The sequence below is a fragment of the Podarcis tiliguerta genome, assembly GCF_965153285.1.
Source record: "Podarcis tiliguerta genome assembly, chromosome: 12".
NCBI classification, from domain to species: domain Eukaryota; kingdom Metazoa; phylum Chordata; class Lepidosauria; order Squamata; family Lacertidae; genus Podarcis; species Podarcis tiliguerta.
In genome coordinates, this window is record NC_139545.1 from 48494809 (window position 1) to 48515913 (window position 21105).

General features: G+C 48.1%; 1 protein-coding gene across 3 annotated transcripts in view; it reads right to left on the bottom strand.

Moving 5' to 3' along the window:
* The window catches only part of DPP6 (dipeptidyl peptidase like 6), a 486229-nt gene that overhangs the window by 371078 nt on the left and 94046 nt on the right, over positions 1-21105 (bottom strand). The window contains exon 1 of one of the 3 annotated variants that reach the window (XM_083406242.1): positions 19366-19614. The exons of the other annotated variants lie outside the window; for them this stretch is intronic. Within the exon in view, the coding sequence (XP_083262368.1) occupies positions 19366-19452 (87 nt within the window). The 5' untranslated portion in view covers positions 19453-19614. Of the gene's footprint in view, positions 1-19365; positions 19615-21105 lie in introns of those variants that run through there. 3 annotated transcript variants of the gene reach the window in all.

Genomic DNA, 21105 nt, shown 5'->3' on the forward strand with positions numbered 1-21105 from the left:
GTGGGGTAGCTTGTGGCATTCTGAATACCAGACTGATATTTTTAAAATGCATTCTCCCTCTGCCTGCCCAGCCCCCAAATATTTATAAATCACAGGAGTTTCAGGTAGCCACTGTCATCTTTAAAAATGGTCTGAGTGACCAATGCCATGTAGGACCGAAGGAACTAAGCAGCCTTCTATATTTTGGGCAAATCCTGCTTGTTATTTTATCTTCTTCTGCCTGTTTTACTCAGAGGCAAAACAAAAGCTGGTGGCCTTGCAGAGAAGACAACTTCTCCTTCCCATGATCACCCTTGTACATCCTTAATTCTGATATTATAGTTTCGACTGATTTTTATCCTTACTGTGCAGAGTTGCACAGTTACACTAGGTTAAAGATGACCACAATTTAGCGGTATATGAATTGTTGAGATTAAATAACTGTACATATGTACATATGAACCTATCATGAAGATGCTTAACCAGACAATGGAACAATCCCTATTCTGGCAAACCACACATGTGTCCTATCAATGCATGAGCAGCACTGTCTAATCCCACCCGCTGGCATCACACATTCTTGATTAGCTCAACCCCCTGCCATCTGCATGCATGCCACAGACATCTGCAGGAAGGGAATCAATGAGTGTGTACCTGTATGCACAAATATTCCTGCAGGTATTAATGTTGTACAGGCAATTCTCAACTTACACACATCCCAGGGATAGCACACATACTCAAAACACACTCTCTCCCTGTACCTTCAAAAGGTCTTCCATGGGTTGTGCAGCTGCCCCCTGAATGCTTGTGCCCTTGTATTTTTTTGCCAGACACCTAAAGTTGAATTCAAGCAAGTTAAAAATGGCTAAATTGCAAGCTGACTGTATATGTGACCGCCGGGGCAGAGGCAGTCAGTGCAGTTTGGCCTGCCCAAGGCTACAGGCAGGCTGCCACATTAGTGGCCCCGGAATGATGAAGAAATCAGGAAAGGAGAAGTTTAACCAATTTGTGCTAGGTTGTTTTATTTTGGGGTGGGAGTGGGGTTAGTCTAATTTGTAGCACAATTCAGCAACAACTAGCAGCACTTAAAACCTTTGAAATTAAATATCACTTATGATACTGTAGCATATATACAAACTTTAATTTGCACATTTCCTTTATAAATGTAGTGTGTGCATGGCAACAAAAAAGCAGGCTCTTAATAATTAAACATCTCTATGTTATTTTTCTTATATTGTCTTAACAGCCTGTTTTTCATAACCTATCACTGAATTACAAAAAATTAAATATTCAAAACTGAGATACGAGAATGTGAGGTCAACAAAGAGGTCTTCTACAATGTCTAATAATGATTGTGTGTCCATGTAATTATGCTTAATATCCCTTAGGTTCCTTTGTTTTGCATGATCAAATATTCATTTGAAAAGATAAGCACTCAAAAAACAACAAAAGCAGACTCTTTGTGGGCATCATAATGGGCTTTCTAAATGCCAAAGAACTACTATATATTTTTATGCATTAGGAATGTTTGTTTTGTATAATTAAACATTTTATTTTTAAAAAAGCTAAGAAACAGAAATAAAAAATATGATATTTAGTAGGGCTAAAAGCCCCCTTCCCATAAATAAAACATGACTGCATATTTATGCGTCCTTTTAAAAATTGTTCCATAACAGTTAATGACAACCATTGTACAAAGTTTGGTACATCGGTGCTTGATTACAAGAAATATACTTTCTTAAAACATTAAAAAAAAAATAATTGTCCTCCCTCCAGACAAATTAACAATTACAGTGGTACCTTGGTTCTCGAACTTAATATTGTTCCGGGAGTCCATTCGACTCCCAAAACCATTAGAAAACCAAGGCGTGGCTTCCGATTGTCTGCAGGAGCTTCCTGCAGTCAAGCAGAAGATGTGTTGGATGTTCGGCATCCGAAAAACATTCGCAAACCGGAACACTTAGTTTGGTAACTAAATTGTTTGAGAACCAAGGTATGGCTGTACTGGTGTCATAAGGCTCATCAATGAGTGCTGACATACTGGAACGCTTGTTAACAAAAACTATAATATAATCATGAAATGCTATTAAGCAACTATATTTTCCTGACCTGTTCCTGGAACAGAAGCAACTTTTATGCAGGAGGTAGTAGGGCAATCTGGATTATACCACACCACTCCATTATCAGCTGCACAGACTTTCATGCTGTGTACACCCCATGCAGTTATGGCACATTTCCCCCACACCAAAAGAACTACCGTATTTTTCGTCCCATAGGACGCTCCGTCCCATAGGACGCACCTACTTTTTGGGGGGGGAAAGAAAGGAAAAAAATTTTTCCATTTATTTCCCCCCCAAAACCAGGTCGGGGAACAGTGGGATGGCGGCGCTGCGCCTCCCCGCTGTCCCCCGACCTTGTGGGGCTGGCCGATGTCTGCCTGGCGCCAGGGCGCTCTGCTGCAGGGCGCCCCATGCGCCGGGCGGCAGCTGCCGCCCGCAAGCCTTGCGCGCCGGGGGGAGTTCTCCCCCGGTGCGCGAGGCTTGCTGGCACTTGCGCGAAGCACGGGGCGTCCTCCGAAGGGCGCCCCGTGTCCCGCGCTGCAGGCTGCCGCCGCAAGCCTTGCGCGCGGGGGGGGAGTTCTCCCCCGGTGCGCGAGGCTTGCTGGCACTTGCGCGAAGCACGGGGCGTCCTCCGAAGGGCGCCCCGTGTCCCGCGCTGCAGGCTGCCGCCGCAAGCCTTGCGCGCGGGGGGGGAGTTCTCCCCCGGTGCGGAAGGCTTGCGGACACTTGCGCGAAGCACGGGGCGTCCTCCGAAGGGCGCCCCGTGTTCCGCACTGCAGGCTGCCGTCCGCAAGCCTTGCGCGCCGGGGGGGGAGTTCTCCCCCGGTGCGGAAGGCTTGCGGACACTTGCGCGAAGCACGGGGCGTCCTCCGAAGGGCGCCCCGTGTTCCGCGCTGCAGGCTGCCGCCGGCAAGCCTTGCGCGCCGGGGGGGAGTTCTCCCCCGGTGCGCGAGGCTTGCTGGCACTTGCGCGAAGCACGGGGAGTCCTCCGAAGGGCGCCCCGTGTTCCGCGCTGCAGGCTGCCGCCGGCAAGCCTTGCGCGCCGGGGGGGAGTTCTCCCCCGGTGCGCGAGGCTTGCTGGCACTTGCGCGAAGCACGGGGAGTCCTCCGAAGGGCGCCCCGTGTTCCGCGCTGCAGGCTGCCGCCGGCAAGCCTTGCGCGCCGGGGGGGAGTTCTCCCCCGGTGCGCGAGGCTTGCTGGCACTTGCGCGAAGCACGGGGAGTCCTCCGAAGGGCGCCCCGTGTTCCGCGCTGCAGGCTGCCGCCGGCAAGCCTTGCGCACCGGGGGGGAGTTCTCCCCCGGTGCGCGAGGCTTGCTGGCACTTGCGCGAAGCACGGGGCGTCCTCCGAAGGGCGCCCCGTGTCCCGCGCTGCAGGCTGCCGCCGCAAGCCTTGCGCGCGGGGGGGGAGTTCTCCCCCGGTGCGCGAGGCTTGCTGGCACTTGCGCGAAGCACGGGGCGTCCTCCGAAGGGCGCCCCGTGTCCCGCGCTGCAGGCTGCCGCCGCAAGCCTTGCGCGCGGGGGGGGAGTTCTCCCCCGGTGCGGAAGGCTTGCGGACACTTGCGCGAAGCACGGGGCGTCCTCCGAAGGGCGCCCCGTGTTCCGCACTGCAGGCTGCCGTCCGCAAGCCTTGCGCGCCGGGGGGGGAGTTCTCCCCCGGTGCGGAAGGCTTGCGGACACTTGCGCGAAGCACGGGGCGTCCTCCGAAGGGCGCCCCGTGTTCCGCGCTGCAGGCTGCCGCCGGCAAGCCTTGCGCGCCGGGGGGGAGTTCTCCCCCGGTGCGCGAGGCTTGCTGGCACTTGCGCGAAGCACGGGGAGTCCTCCGAAGGGCGCCCCGTGTTCCGCGCTGCAGGCTGCCGCCGGCAAGCCTTGCGCGCCGGGGGGGAGTTCTCCCCCGGTGCGCGAGGCTTGCTGGCACTTGCGCGAAGCACGGGGAGTCCTCCGAAGGGCGCCCCGTGTTCCGCGCTGCAGGCTGCCGCCGGCAAGCCTTGCGCGCCGGGGGGGAGTTCTCCCCCGGTGCGCGAGGCTTGCTGGCACTTGCGCGAAGCACGGGGAGTCCTCCGAAGGGCGCCCCGTGTTCCGCGCTGCAGGCTGCCGCCGGCAAGCCTTGCGCACCGGGGGGGAGTTCTCCCCCGGTGCGCGAGGCTTGCTGGCACTTGCGCGAAGCACGGGGAGTCCTCCGAAGGGCGCCCCGTGTTCCGCGCTGCAGGCTGCCGCCGGCAAGCCTTGCGCGCCGGGGGGGAGTTCTCCCCCGGTGCGCGAGGCTTGCTGGCACTTGCGCGAAGCATGGGGAGTCCTCCGAAGGGCGCCCCGTGTTCCGCGCTGCAGGCTGCCGCCCGCAAGCCTTGCGAGCCCAGGGGAACTCCCCCCAGGTGCGCAAGGCTTGCAGATAGCTTCCTGGAGCCTGGAGAGCAAGAGGTGTCGGTGCGCACCGACGCCTCTCACTCTCCAGGCTTCCGCGAAAGCCTGCATTCGCCCCATAGGACGCACACACATTTCCCCTTCATTTTTGGAGGGGAAAAAGTGCGTCTTATAGGGCGAAAAATACGGTATATCTTCTTAAGGGTGCTGAGAACTGCAGCTCTGTGAGCGGCAAAATACAGCTCCCAGATTCTTGAAAGAGATGTGTTTTTAAAGTCCTTTGCATGGTGCATATGCAGCCCCAGTGTGTTGGATGACTCAATTCAAAGTGCTTTCAAGTCCTTAACTCTGAAATAGGGAGTTCCCTGACTTCCAACAGGCCATGATGTCATTTTTCCTTTGCAGAGGAATGTGGGTTCTAGCCATGCTGCAAAAAAAAGATCCAAGCCAATCCAAGCCAGACTTGAAGTCACTGCCAAATAACTGATCACCACTATCTACTACAGCCTTGCCGTACTCCTTTCCCAATTTTAAACCAATCAGTTGTTCCATATCCAGTTCTAACTGTAGCTTCTTGTCCCACATAGAGATTTCTCAGGAGACAGATGAGGTGATCAGGGACTCCCATTTCTTTAAGAACTTGCCATAGCTTGCTGTGGTTGACACAGTCAAAGGCTTTTGCATAGTCAATGAAGCAGAAGTAGATGTCTTTCTGGAACTCTCTAGCTTTCTCCATAATCCAGCACACGTTTGCAATTTGGTCTCTGGTTCCTCTGCCTCTTCTAAATCCAGCTTGCACTTCTGATCAGTTATGCATCCTCAAAAGAATTTTGCAATGCACCCTGATCATTTGTGATTTTAAAAATGGTGGAAGCGAGACCTAGCGGCTGGCACAAAAGGGCTTGGACTCACTCCCCCCCCCCCAAAAAAAAAAAACAACCAACAAGCACCCACAACATTTCTGCACTCTGGACTGGGCAGACATGCAATGCTGAGGAATTGGCAACTATTACAAGCTTAGGGGAAAATTTATAGGGTCGATGTAGAGCATTCATATCCTTGATGAAACAGTGGCTGACTAACTTTCAGAAGAACCCACATACATACATACACAATTTCCCTGGAAGTCTGTGCCATGGTAGAGAAAGTTATGCATTGTTGAGAATTGCAAGTGTGCAAGACACACACACACACATTATATGTCTCCAGTCCTTGATCTTTCTAAGCCAAAAAAGAGACATGTAGGCAATATTCCACCTAAGCTCATCAAGAAGGAAACCTCATGCCTTCAAGTGCTCCAGCCAATAGTTGCAAAATAAATGAATGACTGCAGCTTTTAAATTCTTAGCATTTTATATTTATTGCATGGTATTGTGTTGCTGGTAGTAATATCACATGGGTTTTCATGATGGTTCTGTGCTTAGCCTGCATGCTTTCAAAATGGATAGCAAGAATCCTTAAGGAATGAGTAGATAAGCAAGATTTCACACACACAATGTTTTCATATCATTTTGGACAGAATAAGTGCTATATTCACTGTTTGCGCTTCTCCAATACACAGAGATCTCTCTGCCTCATTATGCACAGCACTGCAGAAACAAGGAGGGGAACCCATGTACTTCAAGCACCTCAATCAAAAGCCTTAATATAGTTCGGAAACACTGACTTCTGTGATTTCATTCCAATTTCCACTGCACAAACGCCACATTAAGAATTTCACGGGAAACTGGGTGTAGGGAGGACTGGGAAGGAGAGCAAAGTGCCTCATTTTAGAACACCTTTATGCAGAAACAGAATTTCAACAGGAAAGCAGAGAACAGGTTTGGTTTTCCATTGGATTAGCCCACCACCATGGCACTATCTCTCTAACCAATCTAGACCCTACTTTAATGTGAACATAGGTGCATGCACACATGTGTGAAAGAATAGCTACCTTTCATTTCAGCATTCAGTTAGAGAAATATACTGCATAATAATCCAGAGGTAGTGTAATGTGGAAGCAAAGAGAGTGAGCCATGCATCAAAAAGTCTCTGGGTAAGAGATTCCCTGTGCTAAGGGCTTTGTAAACCAGGCATAGGCAAACTCAGCCCTCCAGATGTTTTGAGACTACAGTTCCCATCAACCCTGACCACTGGCCCTGTTAATAATAATAATAATAATAATAATATCTTTATTGTCATTGCCCCCTTCGGGGACAACGAAATTACCTGGCTGCTCCATAAAAACACTAATTAAAAAATATAGTAAAATACAGCAAAGGAGATTTGATGACTTTCAAAGTCCGGGCTTCCCATTCAGGGCCGAGATCGCTCTGGAGAAGAAGCTGTTCTTAAGACGGCTCGTTCTTGTCTTCATCGTCCTGTATCTCCGTCCCGACGGCAAGAGCTCGAAGAGACAGTGACCAGGATGCGATGGATCTTTTACTATGTCCAGTGCCTTCCTATGGCACCTTGTGGCATAAATCTGCTCTAAGGTGGAGAGTGGGCAGCCAACAATGCTCTCTGCTGCCTTCACAACCCTGCGCAACCCCATCCTGTCCTGGGTAGTACAGCTTCCGTACCACACACATAAGCCATAAGTAAGCACGCTCTCAATGGCACAGTGATAGAAGGCAAGCAGCAGTTTCTGCGGAAGATGGTTTTTCCTTAGTATTCTCAAAAAATACAGTCTCTGCTGCGCCTTCTTCACAAGCCCTCTTGTGTTGACACTCCAGGACAGATCCTCTTGTAACTCAATGCCCAAAAATCTGAACGTTGTTACCCTCTCCACACAGACCCCATCAATCAAAAGTGGCTGGACATTGCTCTTCTGTCTCCTAAAGTCCACCACAAGTTCCTTTGTCTTCCTTGTATTTATGAGCAAGTTGTTAGCTCTGCACCACTCTGTCAGCCGCTCCACCTCATCTCTATAATCCATTTCACCCTCCCTTTCAGAGATGAGCCCAATCACGGTTGTGTCATCTGCAAATTTGACAACCCTATTACTAGGGTGAGTAGCGACACAATCGTACGTGTAAAGAATATAAAGGAGCGGACTGAGTACACATCCCTGTGGTGTTCCTATGTTAGTTTTAAGCATATTAGAGGTATAAGGGCCCAACCGAACCCTCTGGGGGCGGTCTGACAAAAAGTCCAATATCCACCCACAAAGTGATAATGGAAGCCCCAGATCTTCCAGTTTAGCTAGGGATGATGGGAGTTGTAGTCCCAAAACATCTGGAGGGCCGAGTTTGCCTATGCCTGTCGTAAACCAGTATCACTAGGCTTGTGAATATGGAGAAAACAACAGTGTCCCAAGCAGAGGGGGTAGAATTAAGGATCACTGAGATAAACATCTGTGAAACATCTGTATATGTAAAACACACAGCATATGAATGCTGAAGTATTATTATAATCATTCACTTATCAATCAATCAGTCATCTTATTTGTATGCCGCCTTTCCAAAGCTAAATCATGTTCAAGGTACCTGACAACTTATTAAAAAATTACATAATTACAAACATAGCAAAAGTGGAAATAAACAATAAACATCAAAAAGTACACAACCAAACTGAACAGTTTCCACATAAATCATAAGAATATCATAAGAATATAATATTATTATTATTATTAATAATAGCCTCCCCTCCACGAAACAAGACCCCCTAAACATTATCCTAGCTCAAGCCCAGCACCCTCAGCTTTTTGTAGTTGGAGTCAGTCAGGGCCCCACCCTCCCAGGTCAGGTGGGGAAAGGCCTGCAAAGCAGGCAGCAGTCTTCCAGAACTCACAGCCAAGATGGTCTCTGGACTCTGGATGGTCTCTGGCAGCCTCAGCTTCTGCAGCTGGAGTCAGGGCCTAGTCTTAGGCTCAGTCAAGGGGAAATTTGAATATGAATTTGAAACCAGCTGTGACATTCAGTTAATGAGCATAATCTGTATCCCTTCTAGACAATAAGTATGGTTTGGGATGTAAAACGGGATAATTCAAGACTGTGCAGCCACAATTTTAATAGGAGCTGTACATCATTTGCAAGTACTGAAACTTTTTGCCTCAGAAAACGCAATTTCATGTTTTCTACAGAAGTATCCCACGCAAATGATTCACAATTGCTTTCCATTTTTATTGCTTATTAATTGTACTGTCCCAATTTTATATTCTTCCTCCTCTGTAACTGACTGTTGGAAAGGTACAGCCAATGAGACCCTGTAATGGCAGCCAAATTAGTTTCCACTGCACTTCATAGGCGGACAGAGCCAAGTTGAAAAGTGATTCTAACTATGCCCACAATATAAAACTTCATACAATGTAGCCAGAAGCAACACAAGCTGTTTGATCCTTGCTTTGTGGGGAGAAGGACAAAAATGCAAGCCACAGTCATCTCTCCCAATTTCATGCTTTGGGGAGAAATGTTGTTGAGCTAGTAAAAAGGCATGAAGAAACACTTGGGAACATACTCTGTATGCTTTAAGGAACAAAACTGGTGGGGAGGGGGCTGGCTAAATCTTGTTCTCAAAAGTGTTGCTGAAATGTGTACACCATCCTCCCTGATCAACAAGAACATTGGTCTTAAAAAGAGCACAATAGCAGTGAAACAACAAAATATCTAAAAGCAATCACACACTCTCAGAGCTAATAATTTCTGTTCCAGGGACAGAAACTTTCAACCATCAGATGCCTGGGTAAACAGGGAGGGCATAAAAAAAAAACCAGGGACCCACCACTGAAAAGACCCTGTCACCAACCAGGTAGCAGCAATTGTCCCCGCCCCCTCTTTTGCTTATGCTAGAAGGTATTCAATGTCAACCCAAGATATTTACCGTATTTTTCGCCCTATAGGACGCACTTTTTCCCCTCCAAAAATGAAGGGGAAATCTGGGTGCGTCCTATGGGGCGAATGCAGGCTTCGCGGACCTCTCCGCAAACAGCAGGAGCGCTCCCGCTGCTGGCGGAGAGGTGCCTGCATGCTGAAGCCTGCGTGCGCTGAGCTCAGCGCGCCCAGGCTTCGCGGACCTCTCCGCTAGCAGCGGGAACGCTCCCGCTGCTGGCGGAGACGTGCCTGCATGCTGAAGCCTGCGTGCGCTGAGCTCAGCGCGCCCAGGCTTCGCGGACCTCTCCGCTAGCAGCGGGAACGCTCCCGCTGCTGGCGGAGACGTGCCTGCATGCCGAAGCCTGCGCGCGCTGAGCTCAGCGCGCCCAGGCTTCGCGGACCTCTCCGCTAGCAGCGGGAGCGCTCCCGCTGCTGGCGGAGAGGTGCCTGCATGCCGAAGCCTGCGCGCGCTGAGCTCAGCGCGCCCAGGCTTCGCGGACCTCTCCGCCAGCAGCGGGAACGCTCCCGCTGCTGGCGGAGAGGTGCCTGCATGCCGAAGCCTGCGCGCGCTGACCTCAGCGCGCCCAGGCTTCGCGGACCTCTCCGCTAGCAGCGGGAACGCTCCCGCTGCTGGCGGAGACGTGCCTGCATGCCGAAGCCTGCGCGCGCTGAGCTCAGCGCGCCCAGGCTTCGCGGACCTCTCCGCTAGCAGCGGGAACGCTCCCGCTGCTGGCGGAGACGTGCCTGCATGCCGAAGCCCGCGCGCGCTGAGCTCAGCGCGCCCAGGCTTCGCGGACCTCTCCGCCAGCAGCGGGAACGCTCCCGCTGCTGGCGGAGAGGTGCCTGCATGCGGAAGCCTGCGCGCGCTGAGCTCAGCGCGCCCAGGCTTCGCGGACCTCTCCGCTAGCAGCGGGAACGCTCCCGCTGCTGGCGGAGACGTGCCTGCATGCGGAAGCCTGCGCGCGCTGAGCTCAGCGCGCCCAGGCTTCGCGGACCTCTCCGCTAGCAGCGGGAACGCTCCCGCTGCTGGCGGAGACGTGCCTGCATGCCGAAGCCTGCGCGCGCTGAGCTCAGCGCGCCCAGGCTTCGCGGACCTCTCCGCTAGCAGCGGGAACGCTCCCGCTGCTGGCGGAGACGTGCCTGCATGCCGAAGCCTGCGCGCGCTGAGCTCAGCGCGCCCAGGCTTCGCGGACCTCTCCGCTAGCAGCGGGAACGCTCCCGCTGCTGGCGGAGACGTGCCTGCATGCCGAAGCCTGCGCGCGCTGAGCTCAGCGCGCCCAGGCTTCGCGGACCTCTCCGCTAGCAGCGGGAACGCTCCCGCTGCTGGCGGAGAGGTGCCTGCATGCCGAAGCCTGCGCGCGCTGAGCTCAGCGCGCCCAGGCTTCGCGGACCTCTCCGCTAGCAGCGGGAGCGCTCCCGCTGCTGGCGGAGACGTGCCTGCATGCCGAAGCCTGCGCGCGCTGAGCTCAGCGCGCACAGGCTTCGCGGACCTCTCCGCTAGCAGCGGGAGCCAGCACTGGGCTCCCACGGCTTGCAGAGAGCTGCCTGTTTGGGGGCTGGGGTCGGGGGAAGCTCGGGCTTCCCCAACCCCGCGCCTGGGGGGGAAATAATTTTTTTCCTTTATTTCCCCCCCAAAAAACTAGGTGCGCCTTATGGGACGGTGCGTCCTATAGGGCGAAAAATACGGTAGCTGCCTGAAGCATTATTCAGATGGTGCTAATTCTGCCTTAGGAAGAGCCGAAATGAATCTCCTTCCCTGCTGCAAATATGAATACTAGTCTCGCTGCATCATCCAGAAGCCAATTCCTACCTTCATGTATTGTTTCCTCCATGGTGCCAGAGAGAGCAGGATGTTGCATAGCATGGGTAGCCCTGAAAGCATTATTGCTGCATAAACCACAGCTTCCCCAACCAGCCTTACACAGATGGCATTATAGTACACATGTGTAGGACGAGGGTGCAATGCAACAAATCTAAACACACATATCTGGAAGCTGCACTAAAAGAACTTATAGCTCATGCTTGGCATGAATGAAGGGCAGGGTTCAATCCTTGGAATTTCCTTGAATAATAGGCCAAGAAAGACCTATTTGAGAGTTGTCAGTCAGAACAAGCTATGGCTTCTGGTCCCGCCTGCCTTAATGGGGACAGCTCCCACAACAGCAGGGGATCATTGGCAAATGAAAAAGAAGAATAGCAGAGGGTAAATCATCCTTGCAAATTTCCCCAGGGATGGGGAATAGGCTTCACTCTCAGTCCATCTCTGTACCTGGCTCTCGCTCTGGCATGGAAAGGGAGGCGCCGAGTGCAAAAGCACTTCGCTTGGCGAAAACCGTCCTACTACCACCATTAAGAAGCAGAGACTCTCTGTTTATTTGGATATTTAATTGGCTTTAAAATACTGGCATGTGATGGAAAAGGGTTGCAACAACATACTGCCAAATATGCCAGCTACATGGATCAAAGGTTTGAACTGAGATAAGATTTTATTTGGCGTGAGAGTCGGTTCGGGAGAGGGAAGCCCGTGGTTTGTTTATTCTAAGCTTCTTTTATATATTTATGATTCGGCAACCCTCTCCAGAATATAAGATAAAAAGATATTTACAAGTGAAGAAGGGACATTGGAGTAGTATTGCTATTAGCAAGCAAAAATGGAAACTGTGTGTGATCTAAAATGAAGGAGGGGGAGGGGAAGCTGAAGTACGACTGTGTTGGAAAGAGAGAGTCATTCCCCTCACCTCTGTTTAAAAACAACAGACAAGGAAAAAGAGACTGAGATTTGTGCGTGCTACTGACAGAATGTAATCTAAGATAAAGATTAATTGGGCCATACATCTCATAGAATCATAGAATCATAGAATCATAGAATCATAGAATCATAGAGTTGGAAGAGACCACAAGGGCCATCGAGTCCAACCCCCTGCCAAGCAGGAAACACCATCAGAGCACTCCTGACATATGGTTGTCAAGCCTCTGCTTAAAGACCTCCAAAGAAGGAGACTCCACCACACTCCTTGGCAGCAAATTCCACTGTCGAACAGCTCTTACTGTCAGGAAGTTCTTCCTAATGTTTAGGTGGAATCTTCTTTCTTGTAGTTTGGATCCATTGCTCCGTGTCCGCTTCTCTGGAGCAGCAGAAAACAATCTTTCTCCCTCCTCTATGTGACATCCTTTTATATATTTGAACATGGCTATCATATCACCCCTTAACCTCCTCTTCTCCAGGCTAAACATGCCCAGCTCCCTTAGCCGTTCCTCATAAGGCATCGTTTCCAGGCCTTTGACCATTTTGGTTGCCCTCCTCTGGACACGTTCCAGTTTGTCAGTGTCCTTCTTGAACTGTGGTGCCCAGAACTGGACACAGTACTCCAGGTGAGGTCTGACCAGAGCAGAATACAGTGGCACTATTACTTCCCTTGATCTAGATGCTATACTCCTATTGATGCAGCCCAGAATTGCATTGGCTTTTTTAGCTGCCGCGTCACACTGTTGGCTCATGTCAAGTTTGTGGTCAACCAAGACTCCTAGATCCTTTTCACATGCTGGAAGGAAAAGAATTTGGGGGCTGTGATAAGAATGCTGCAGAGATTCTGGGAGTTGGAAGGGAGTATCAAATCTTTTGAAAACTGCCCACCTTTTCCTAGGCTGAGGGGGAAATGGCAAAGATCTGAAGCATGTTTTACTAGTGAGACAGAATGGTTTCTAGCGGACTGTTGCCTGTTGTTCCAATACATCGAAGTAAGGGATGAAGAGATAGGACCTCTGAGAAACTTTGAGATTCAAATCTGCCCCAAGCCACGATGTGAGAAAACAACAGCTGGGAAGTGAAATAATTTGGCTATTATTGGGGGTATATTGGTAAACTAATAAAAAAAATCAAATAAAATCAGAACAAGGTATACACAGCTGAAAGGACCAGCATGGCTCTGTATAAGGCAGCTTCATATGTTATTTTTCAAGTTCAGAGATGTGTGCCTTGGAATATTAGCTGCTGAACAGCAAACAATGGAGGGGGCTGTGTTCTTGATCCACCTATTGACATCCTAAAAGTACTGGGAGAGGCACCATTTACAATGGGATACTGGACAAAATTGACACTTTGACCAAGGAGAACTGTTCTTACGTTCCCGAGGAGCTAGCCTTTTTGAACCTATATCCCTGACTTAACAAGTTTGTAGACTTGTCTTCTTCAAACAGATGGGAAGACTTCAAAGAAAGCTAGCAAAGTAAGTTCATTTTTCTGAAAGACTTTCTCTACTTGCTGCAGTCGGTTACACAAATTGTCTCCCTAAATCAATATTGACGTATTTTTCTCCCTCCATCTAGCATGGAGCTATTTTTTATCTAATGGCGCAGTCTGCTGTTGGGAGAGGTTTTTTCTCTGCTGCAATTTTTTACATGGAACTGGAATTTTCTTTTCCCCCATGCGGTTCAGGTGCTCTGAATGTAGTGAATGTAGTGACTAAATGTACAGTATTCCAGTCAGGCATCCATATTAAATGCTAATATCGGTCTTCAAATCTATTTCCAGGACTATATATATATTCCATGATCATACCACAGGAACCTAACAATCTCATTCTCAGCCTTTAAAAGTTTCTAGTCCTTAAGACTACAAGGAAAGATTTCAAAGTGTGTGGTCAAATGTCTGGTGAAGTCTCAGAGGCTGATGGGTAAAAGCAAGTGCATATTGAACATGTGCATGATTTCTTATGATGAACACAACGGGCCCAGCAAAAGTGCTCCCTGTATCTCTTTGAGAATAATGCATATTTAATGCAATTATGTAAAGTATGCACGTTTGCATAATTTATACAGATCACAGAATTAAATTCTGTTTCAGCAGAATTTGAATATGTAATAAATTTTAATTAATTTTGTTTAGCTCCCGGTCTATATTATTTTGCTTATTTCTAATTGGCCAGTACAAAATTCTAGCAATGGCAACATATTTTAATCGACAAATGATTTTTTGGGAAGTGCATAATATATTAAGAACTGAACATCTATTCTCAATACACACAATGATTTCTCAAAACAAGCTGAATGAAACCAACCAGACACACACACACACACACACACACACACACACACACACACACACAAACACACACATGTAATAATTTATCATCCTACTCCTTTACATCCAGAAGCAAGTCTTATAAAAGACAAGCAAACAACAACATGATTTTGTGTCTCATGTTCACTGGGACCAATATGACAATTACTAATGATAAATAACATCCAATAGTTGTTCACAGCTGTGCAATAGATAATACCTTGACAGGTCTCGTATCACCATCAAAATAATTTAATGTGCCATCAAATATTATTAAAAAGCATTTCTACAAATTACCCAGGCATGGCCTAATGCATATAATGTCAACTCAAAATCTCATGAGGTGAAATATTTGTTTCTTTTCTTAAGAAGTGCCTGCCTACTAGTTTGTCTTTTGGTCACAATTCGTCCTGGTGCAATGTCCCTCCTCCACTGTTCTGTGTGACAAGGGCTGAGAGACACAATCCTTCTCTGTGTTGATCTCCACCTTTTGTACAGAGCCCTGCACAGTTCTTACTACCTCCTTTTCCAACAGAGATCAGTGCTCTCATTGACTTCCCTATGAGAAATTTACATTGCTGCAGCAGGAAAAAACAATTGTGGCAAAAGCAAAGCATGTGTCTCTGAATTCACTGTCTCTGGTGACGATGGAAGTCAATTTTGTCCTTTCTTCATGCGCATCCACCTTTACTTTCTCATACAGAAGTAAAATACTTATTTTGCATTTACAAATATGCAGCAATGATGCCTTTACTGAAACATTAGACAACTACTCTGTTTGCATTCAGAAGTTAGTAACCTGAAGGCAGTACTCCGGAAGCCCTACCCTCCAGCAAACTCACAAGCTGGTCTTAGACAAGGTGCTATCTCTCTCAGACAAATCTGAAGTCTCTCACCCCTTCCCGGCAACCCACAATAATGGAATCAATGCTTACAGGACTGGTGCAAGACTTACTGAGAAAGTATGCAAATTGCTTTGAACAATCTAAAGCACTACACACATGTCATGCATTATTATTTTGTGGCTTGACTTTCTAACAGTTAGAACCTGCTTCACATTTCCACATAACGTGGAACAACATAAAGGGGATATAATCAACAAGGCGGAAAATCTTCCTCCTACCCTCAGTATGAATGACCACAGTTATCTAGTGAAGTAATTTGCCTCCAGTTGACTGTGTTCCTGTATGCACTCTATTTAGTTCCTCCCACAGAATGGATAGCTCCCATTGATTTATTTGACAGAAATGAAATATGCAGTCTGTCATCATGAATCTGTCCACCAAGTGAGAACACCATCAGATGCTCTTCTCTGTGTCCTCACCTTTAGAGACACCTTTAAAGGTAAAGGTACCTCTGCCCGTACGGGCCAGTCTTGACAGACTCTAGGGTTGCGTGCTCATCTCACTCTAGAGGCCGGGAGCCAGCACTGTCCGCAGACACTTCCGGGTCACGTGGCCAGCGTGACGAAGCTGCTCTGGCAAACCGGCACCAGAGCAGCACACGGAAATGCCATTTACCTTCCCGCTATAAAGCGGTACCGATTTATCTACTTGCACTTAAGGGTGCTTTCGAACTGCTAGGTGGGCAGGAGCTGGGACCGAACAACGGGAGCTCACCCCGCTGCAGGGATTCGAACCGCCGACCATGCGATCGGCAAGTCCTAGGTGCTGAGGTTTTACCCACAGCGCCACCCGCGTCCCTGGACACCCGAGACACCTTTAGAGAGTGGGTAATTACAAAAAGTGGGATGCGGGTGGCGCTGTGGGCTTGCCGATCAAAAGGTTGGTGGTTTGAATCCCTGCTTCTGTCGGTGAGCTTCTGTTGCTCGGTCCCAGCTCCTGCCAACCTAGCAATTCGAAAGCACGCCAAAAAGTGCAAGTAGATTAATAGGTACCACTGTGGCAGGAAGGTAAAAGGCGTTTCCGTGCGCTGCTCTGGTGTCGGTGTTCCATTGCGCCAGAAGCAGCTTAGTCTTGCTGGCCACATGACCCGGAAAAACTGCCTGTGGAGCGGAAAAACACCAGTTCCTTCGGCCTGTAAAGCGAGATGAGCGCCGCAACCCCCGAGTTGTTTGCGACTGGACTTCACTGTCAGGGGTCCCTTTACCCTTTTGTGGTTGTTTTTTAGTCGTTTAGTTGTGTCCGACTCTTCGTGACCCCATGGACCAGAGCACGCCAGGCACTTCTGTCTTCCACTGCCTCCCGCAGTTTGGTCAGACCTAATTACAAAAAGTAGTGCCTTTTTGTGTTGGCACCTAAGCTGTGTCTCTTCAGCCTATCCACCTGGTTTCATCTCTTTTAGGTGCCAGGCAAAAGTCCAGATATCTCATGCTGTAAATGGTACTCAATATCATGTGTGTTTGGTTTTTAAGCTGCACCTTTTATCTCTGCTCCTATTCTGTTTTTACTGATGTTTAATGTTGAAACGTTATGTTAATGTTTTGTATGACTCCCTGTTTGGAAACCATCCTAGCTCTGAAAGGATGGGAATAAATCCAATCTATAAATCAATACAAAAGCCCCCTTTGCCAATATTCATGAATAGTTGTGGTTTAAGGTGGTTTGCTTGCAAAAGTGCAGCTCACATCATTTGGTAGCAAACAAAATACATACCTTCATTAAAAACAAAGTCAGTGCTTTTTATAAACCTTTGCTTTCCTGGGCTGAATGCTAAAACATGCCTCATCAATTTTTAAACTTTCCACTTGCAGATACATTCTGTCATAAGGTAACATTTCCAACAAGCCAGTTGTAATATGCATTCCAAAACTACAATCATGTGAGGAGTGAACCATGTGCCCACAGGAAATAGCTTTGAATCAGCTCTGTGTACAAGGGAGAAATTGACCCCCCCCCCGCTACATTTGCCTCTGACAAATCTACCTGCTAGCTTTCACTTGGAAAGTACAGTGGTACCTAGGGTTACATATGCTTCAGGTTACAGACACTTCAGTTTACAGACTCCCCTAACCCAGAAATAGTGCCTTGGGTGAAGAACTTTGCTTCAGGATGAGAACAGGAATCGTGCTCTGGTGGCACAGTGCCAGCGGGAGGCCCCGTTAGCTAAAGTGGTGCTTCAGGTTAAGAACAGTTTCAGGTTAATGGACCTCCGGAATGAATTAAGTTCTTAACCCGAGGTACCACTATATTTTTAAATCCAATGATTTGGTTTGGTTTGGTTTGGTTTGGTTTGGTTTGGTTTGTTTCTTTTGCAATTAGACCTGCAGGTGACAAATGCAACTTCTGGAAGTAAGGAACTTTCAGATCTATACCAGGTAGCAGGAGAGTGATCTGGGAAAGAAATCCCTCCTCTCCCCCTTCAATAGAAAAATATTTTATTAGCTGCAAGAGTAATAAAGCAAACCTGCTGATAGCAGGGGATATTACTAGAGTAAAGAGAGACAATAACCACGTTTTAGGCTGCACTGCAGCGACACAAATACACTGGCAATGATTTTTGTCAAATCATCTATCTGCCTACCTCAGTGTAATTTCAAATTATTGGCTGTGAACTACTTTGCCAAGGGAAGCTTTTTTTAAAAAATATGCCCCTGGGGGTTCATCTCGCAGAAACAGCAGGTAAGGAAAGGATTAATATATCCCTGCAGCAAATGCAGCTCTGGAGAGTTCCTTTGTACTGGCCTCCAGCTTAGTCTGCTGCAAAGAGAGATGGGAATTGTGCGTCCAAATGTAAAGGGGAAGCACAAGGGGGGGTGCATGGAGGGGGTGACCTTTCAATTTAAAGGCAAAGGCTGTGCTCCCCTAGCCTGATCCAAAGGAGCAATCAATATTAATTAAGTGGTGATGCAGTCAATAAAGGTGCTGGGCTTGAGGTTTGGGGAGTGGTGTTTGGTGAAGTGATTTAGGACTTGGCCAAAGGACTACTCACCGCAGTGCCGCCTTCTGATGGATTGGCCAGTCCTTGGGTGCTGATTTCCTGCTATGTGACCCTGGGCCCTCCTGTCCTGAGTGCGCCTCACATCTTTTCCTAGCAGCCTCCAGACTAGAGGCAAGGGCTGGCGCCTCAAACAAATAGGTTTGGGTTGATGATTTATCAGGTGAGAAAGGAAGGCTGTAATTGACTTCAGAAACCTAGGAGCTAAATTGCTGGCGGAGCTGTTAGAGAAGACAGCAGAGGTTTCAAAGAAAAGCTATATATGCCTCTCTGCCTTACGTATGTTGCATGAGAAGAGAGGAGCCCCAAATCAACGGTGGGTGGGTGCTTGCATATGTGTGCATGTTCCTGTATCACAAAGGATGAGAAGCCCCCTCTCTGTGGTTTTGTTTCCAGGGTGTGTGCATGTTTAAAAGGAATGATTTCCCCACCCGCCAAAGCAGCAGCAGCAGCCTTGCGGAAGTACAGAGCAAAATTGCTGATCCAGAGCTTTACAACAAAAAGAAGGCTGTTGCTGTTGTTAGTTTAAATGAATTGAGTAATTCATCTCTCCCTGCTCTCCCCACCTCCCCTCTCCAGTTGCTCAGCGCACCTCTATACATCATGCACTAAATTTCAGCTGACTCCTCGTTTTAAAGCCTTGGGAGGAGAGAGAAAAAGAGAATGGGGAAGGAAAGAAAAGGGGGAGGGGGGAAATGAATTTCCATAGTAATTTGTAGCTGAGCTGAAACAGAACAACTGCAGCCTAGAAATTAATTTATTCCTTCATTCCATGACGTTCTTGTGAGCTCTGAGCTCCTACTCTGTCCTCCACCTTATTAGCATGCACTTAAACACAAATTGAATTTTGAATAATCCCTGTGTCTCTAGCAAAGTTCCTTTCCCCTGGCTTTTCTCTCTCACGCCCACCACACCCACTCCCCCCTCCGCCACCCATCCCAAACTGCTGCTGTATTTTCCTGTGCAACACCACAGACATCAGCAAATGCAAAAATGCAAAGGCAAAAAACCCCACAAGTTTAACAAAAAAAGAGAAAAGTTTTAACTCTGTGTACTACTACTCTATGCAGACCAAAGGAAACACCCATGCATTCAGGATATGCATTCTAAAGACTGCAGAGAACATAGGATTTATTTTGCAACATTTATTTGTTTCAACAGGGACATTTCTGGATGTAGTGCCTTGGAAACATGCAAACCAATGGAAGAACAGTTACCTACCAGTTTACTGATGGCAGAGGCTGCTGAAGAAAAGGTGGTGCTGGTAGTAGTGGTCACTTTTTGGTGCGCTGATATCATCATTGACATGGTGGCAAAAATGACAAGAGATCTCCTTTTACTCTTAAATCAGATCAAAGCCATGCTCTGCCTTTCCACCACACAAAAAGCTTCTGGATCCTCTCTTGCACTCAGCATACCTTCTCCTTTCCATTAGGAAATCATGCCCAAATAATCCAACATCTTTCTCATATGTGGTTTTGCTCCTCTTCCTCCAGGGCTTTGTAACACCAAGATAAAGTAACCTCTCTCCCACTCCTTCCCAATAGCAAGTCCACAGGAAATTTTTTGTGAATGGCTTGCACAAAGATGAAATCAAGCCACTTACAGGCACAACTGCTCGCTTCACCCCAACTTAGCTCTGCAAATTCTCTCTGTGATATCTAACTAGCTAGATATTTTACAACCCACCCACCGTCTCTCCCCCTTCTCTCTTTTCTCCTCTTCCCCAAGCCCACCGGCTCCAAATGCGGCTTATAGTCTTTGGTTGTGATAAACCCCCAACAATATTTATGCTGTTGCCTTAGCCTGTCGTAAATTATTTCAGCTCCCAGGAAGAGATAGCCCCTCTGGCTCTGCTGGGTATGCCATTTTATTTATGTTGCACTTACATACCTGAATACTGAACTCTGTATTTAAATAAGACAACAAATCAATGCTACAAGGAAGGAGAAAGGGGGAGGGAGGGAGACTAGCAAGTCACTAGGTCTTTCCTTTTCAAAGTGCTGAAATAACAAATAGATTTAAATAAACTGTTGACCAGGTGAGAAAATATCACTGTTGCAATATAGGGGTGTGCCTCTTATATATCAGAGGGAGTGGGCAGGAGACTCACCATTAACATTTCAGTTAAGTCTCTGCTATGGGTAGTGCGATATCAATGGGGGACAAACAAATAGGATATTGCTACAGTCGGTATCTCCTGCCAACCTAGCAGTTCGAAAGCACGTCGAAGTGCAAGTAGATAAATAGGTACCACTCCGGTGGGAAGGTAAACGCCATTTCTGTGCGCTGCTCTGGTTCGCCAGAAGCAGCTTAGTCATGCTGGCCACATGATCCAGAAGCTGTACGCCAGCTCCCTCGGCCAATAAAGCAAGATGAGCACCGCAACCCCAGAGTCATCCGTGACTGGACCTAATGGTCAGGGGTCCCTTTACCTTTACCTTTAACAGTCAGTATATCTTTTTGAGCTTGAGCTTCTCAGAAAGGTTGGAGGGTTACCAGTTGGTTCCATATTATGATGGGTTTGAAGGTGTACTCAGGTGGCAATTTAGACCAACTTCCTAACCGCCTCCAAATGCACTCAAGACACCCCTGAAAGCAGCTTCATGCAAGAACATTTCCAAAAAGGTAACTGTGTTTGCTGGTTTTGCTGCAACAGACTAAAAGCCTCGTGGGACCATGCAGACTAGCAAATTTATTATGGCATAAAGTTTTCATAAAATAAAGTCCACGTCTCCAGATGTATGATGCACTATCCTACGCTGGCAAGCAGATATTTATTTTACTCTACATTGCAGAGTCCACAGCTATGTGCATATACACCTGTCAACTTGAGAAAATGCTCCATGTATCCGATGTAGTGGGCTTTGTCCCATGAAAGCTTGTGCCACAACAATTTGCTAGTCCTTATGAAGTACCACAAAAGTGACTGCTGTTTTCATAGGAAGATTTCCTACATAG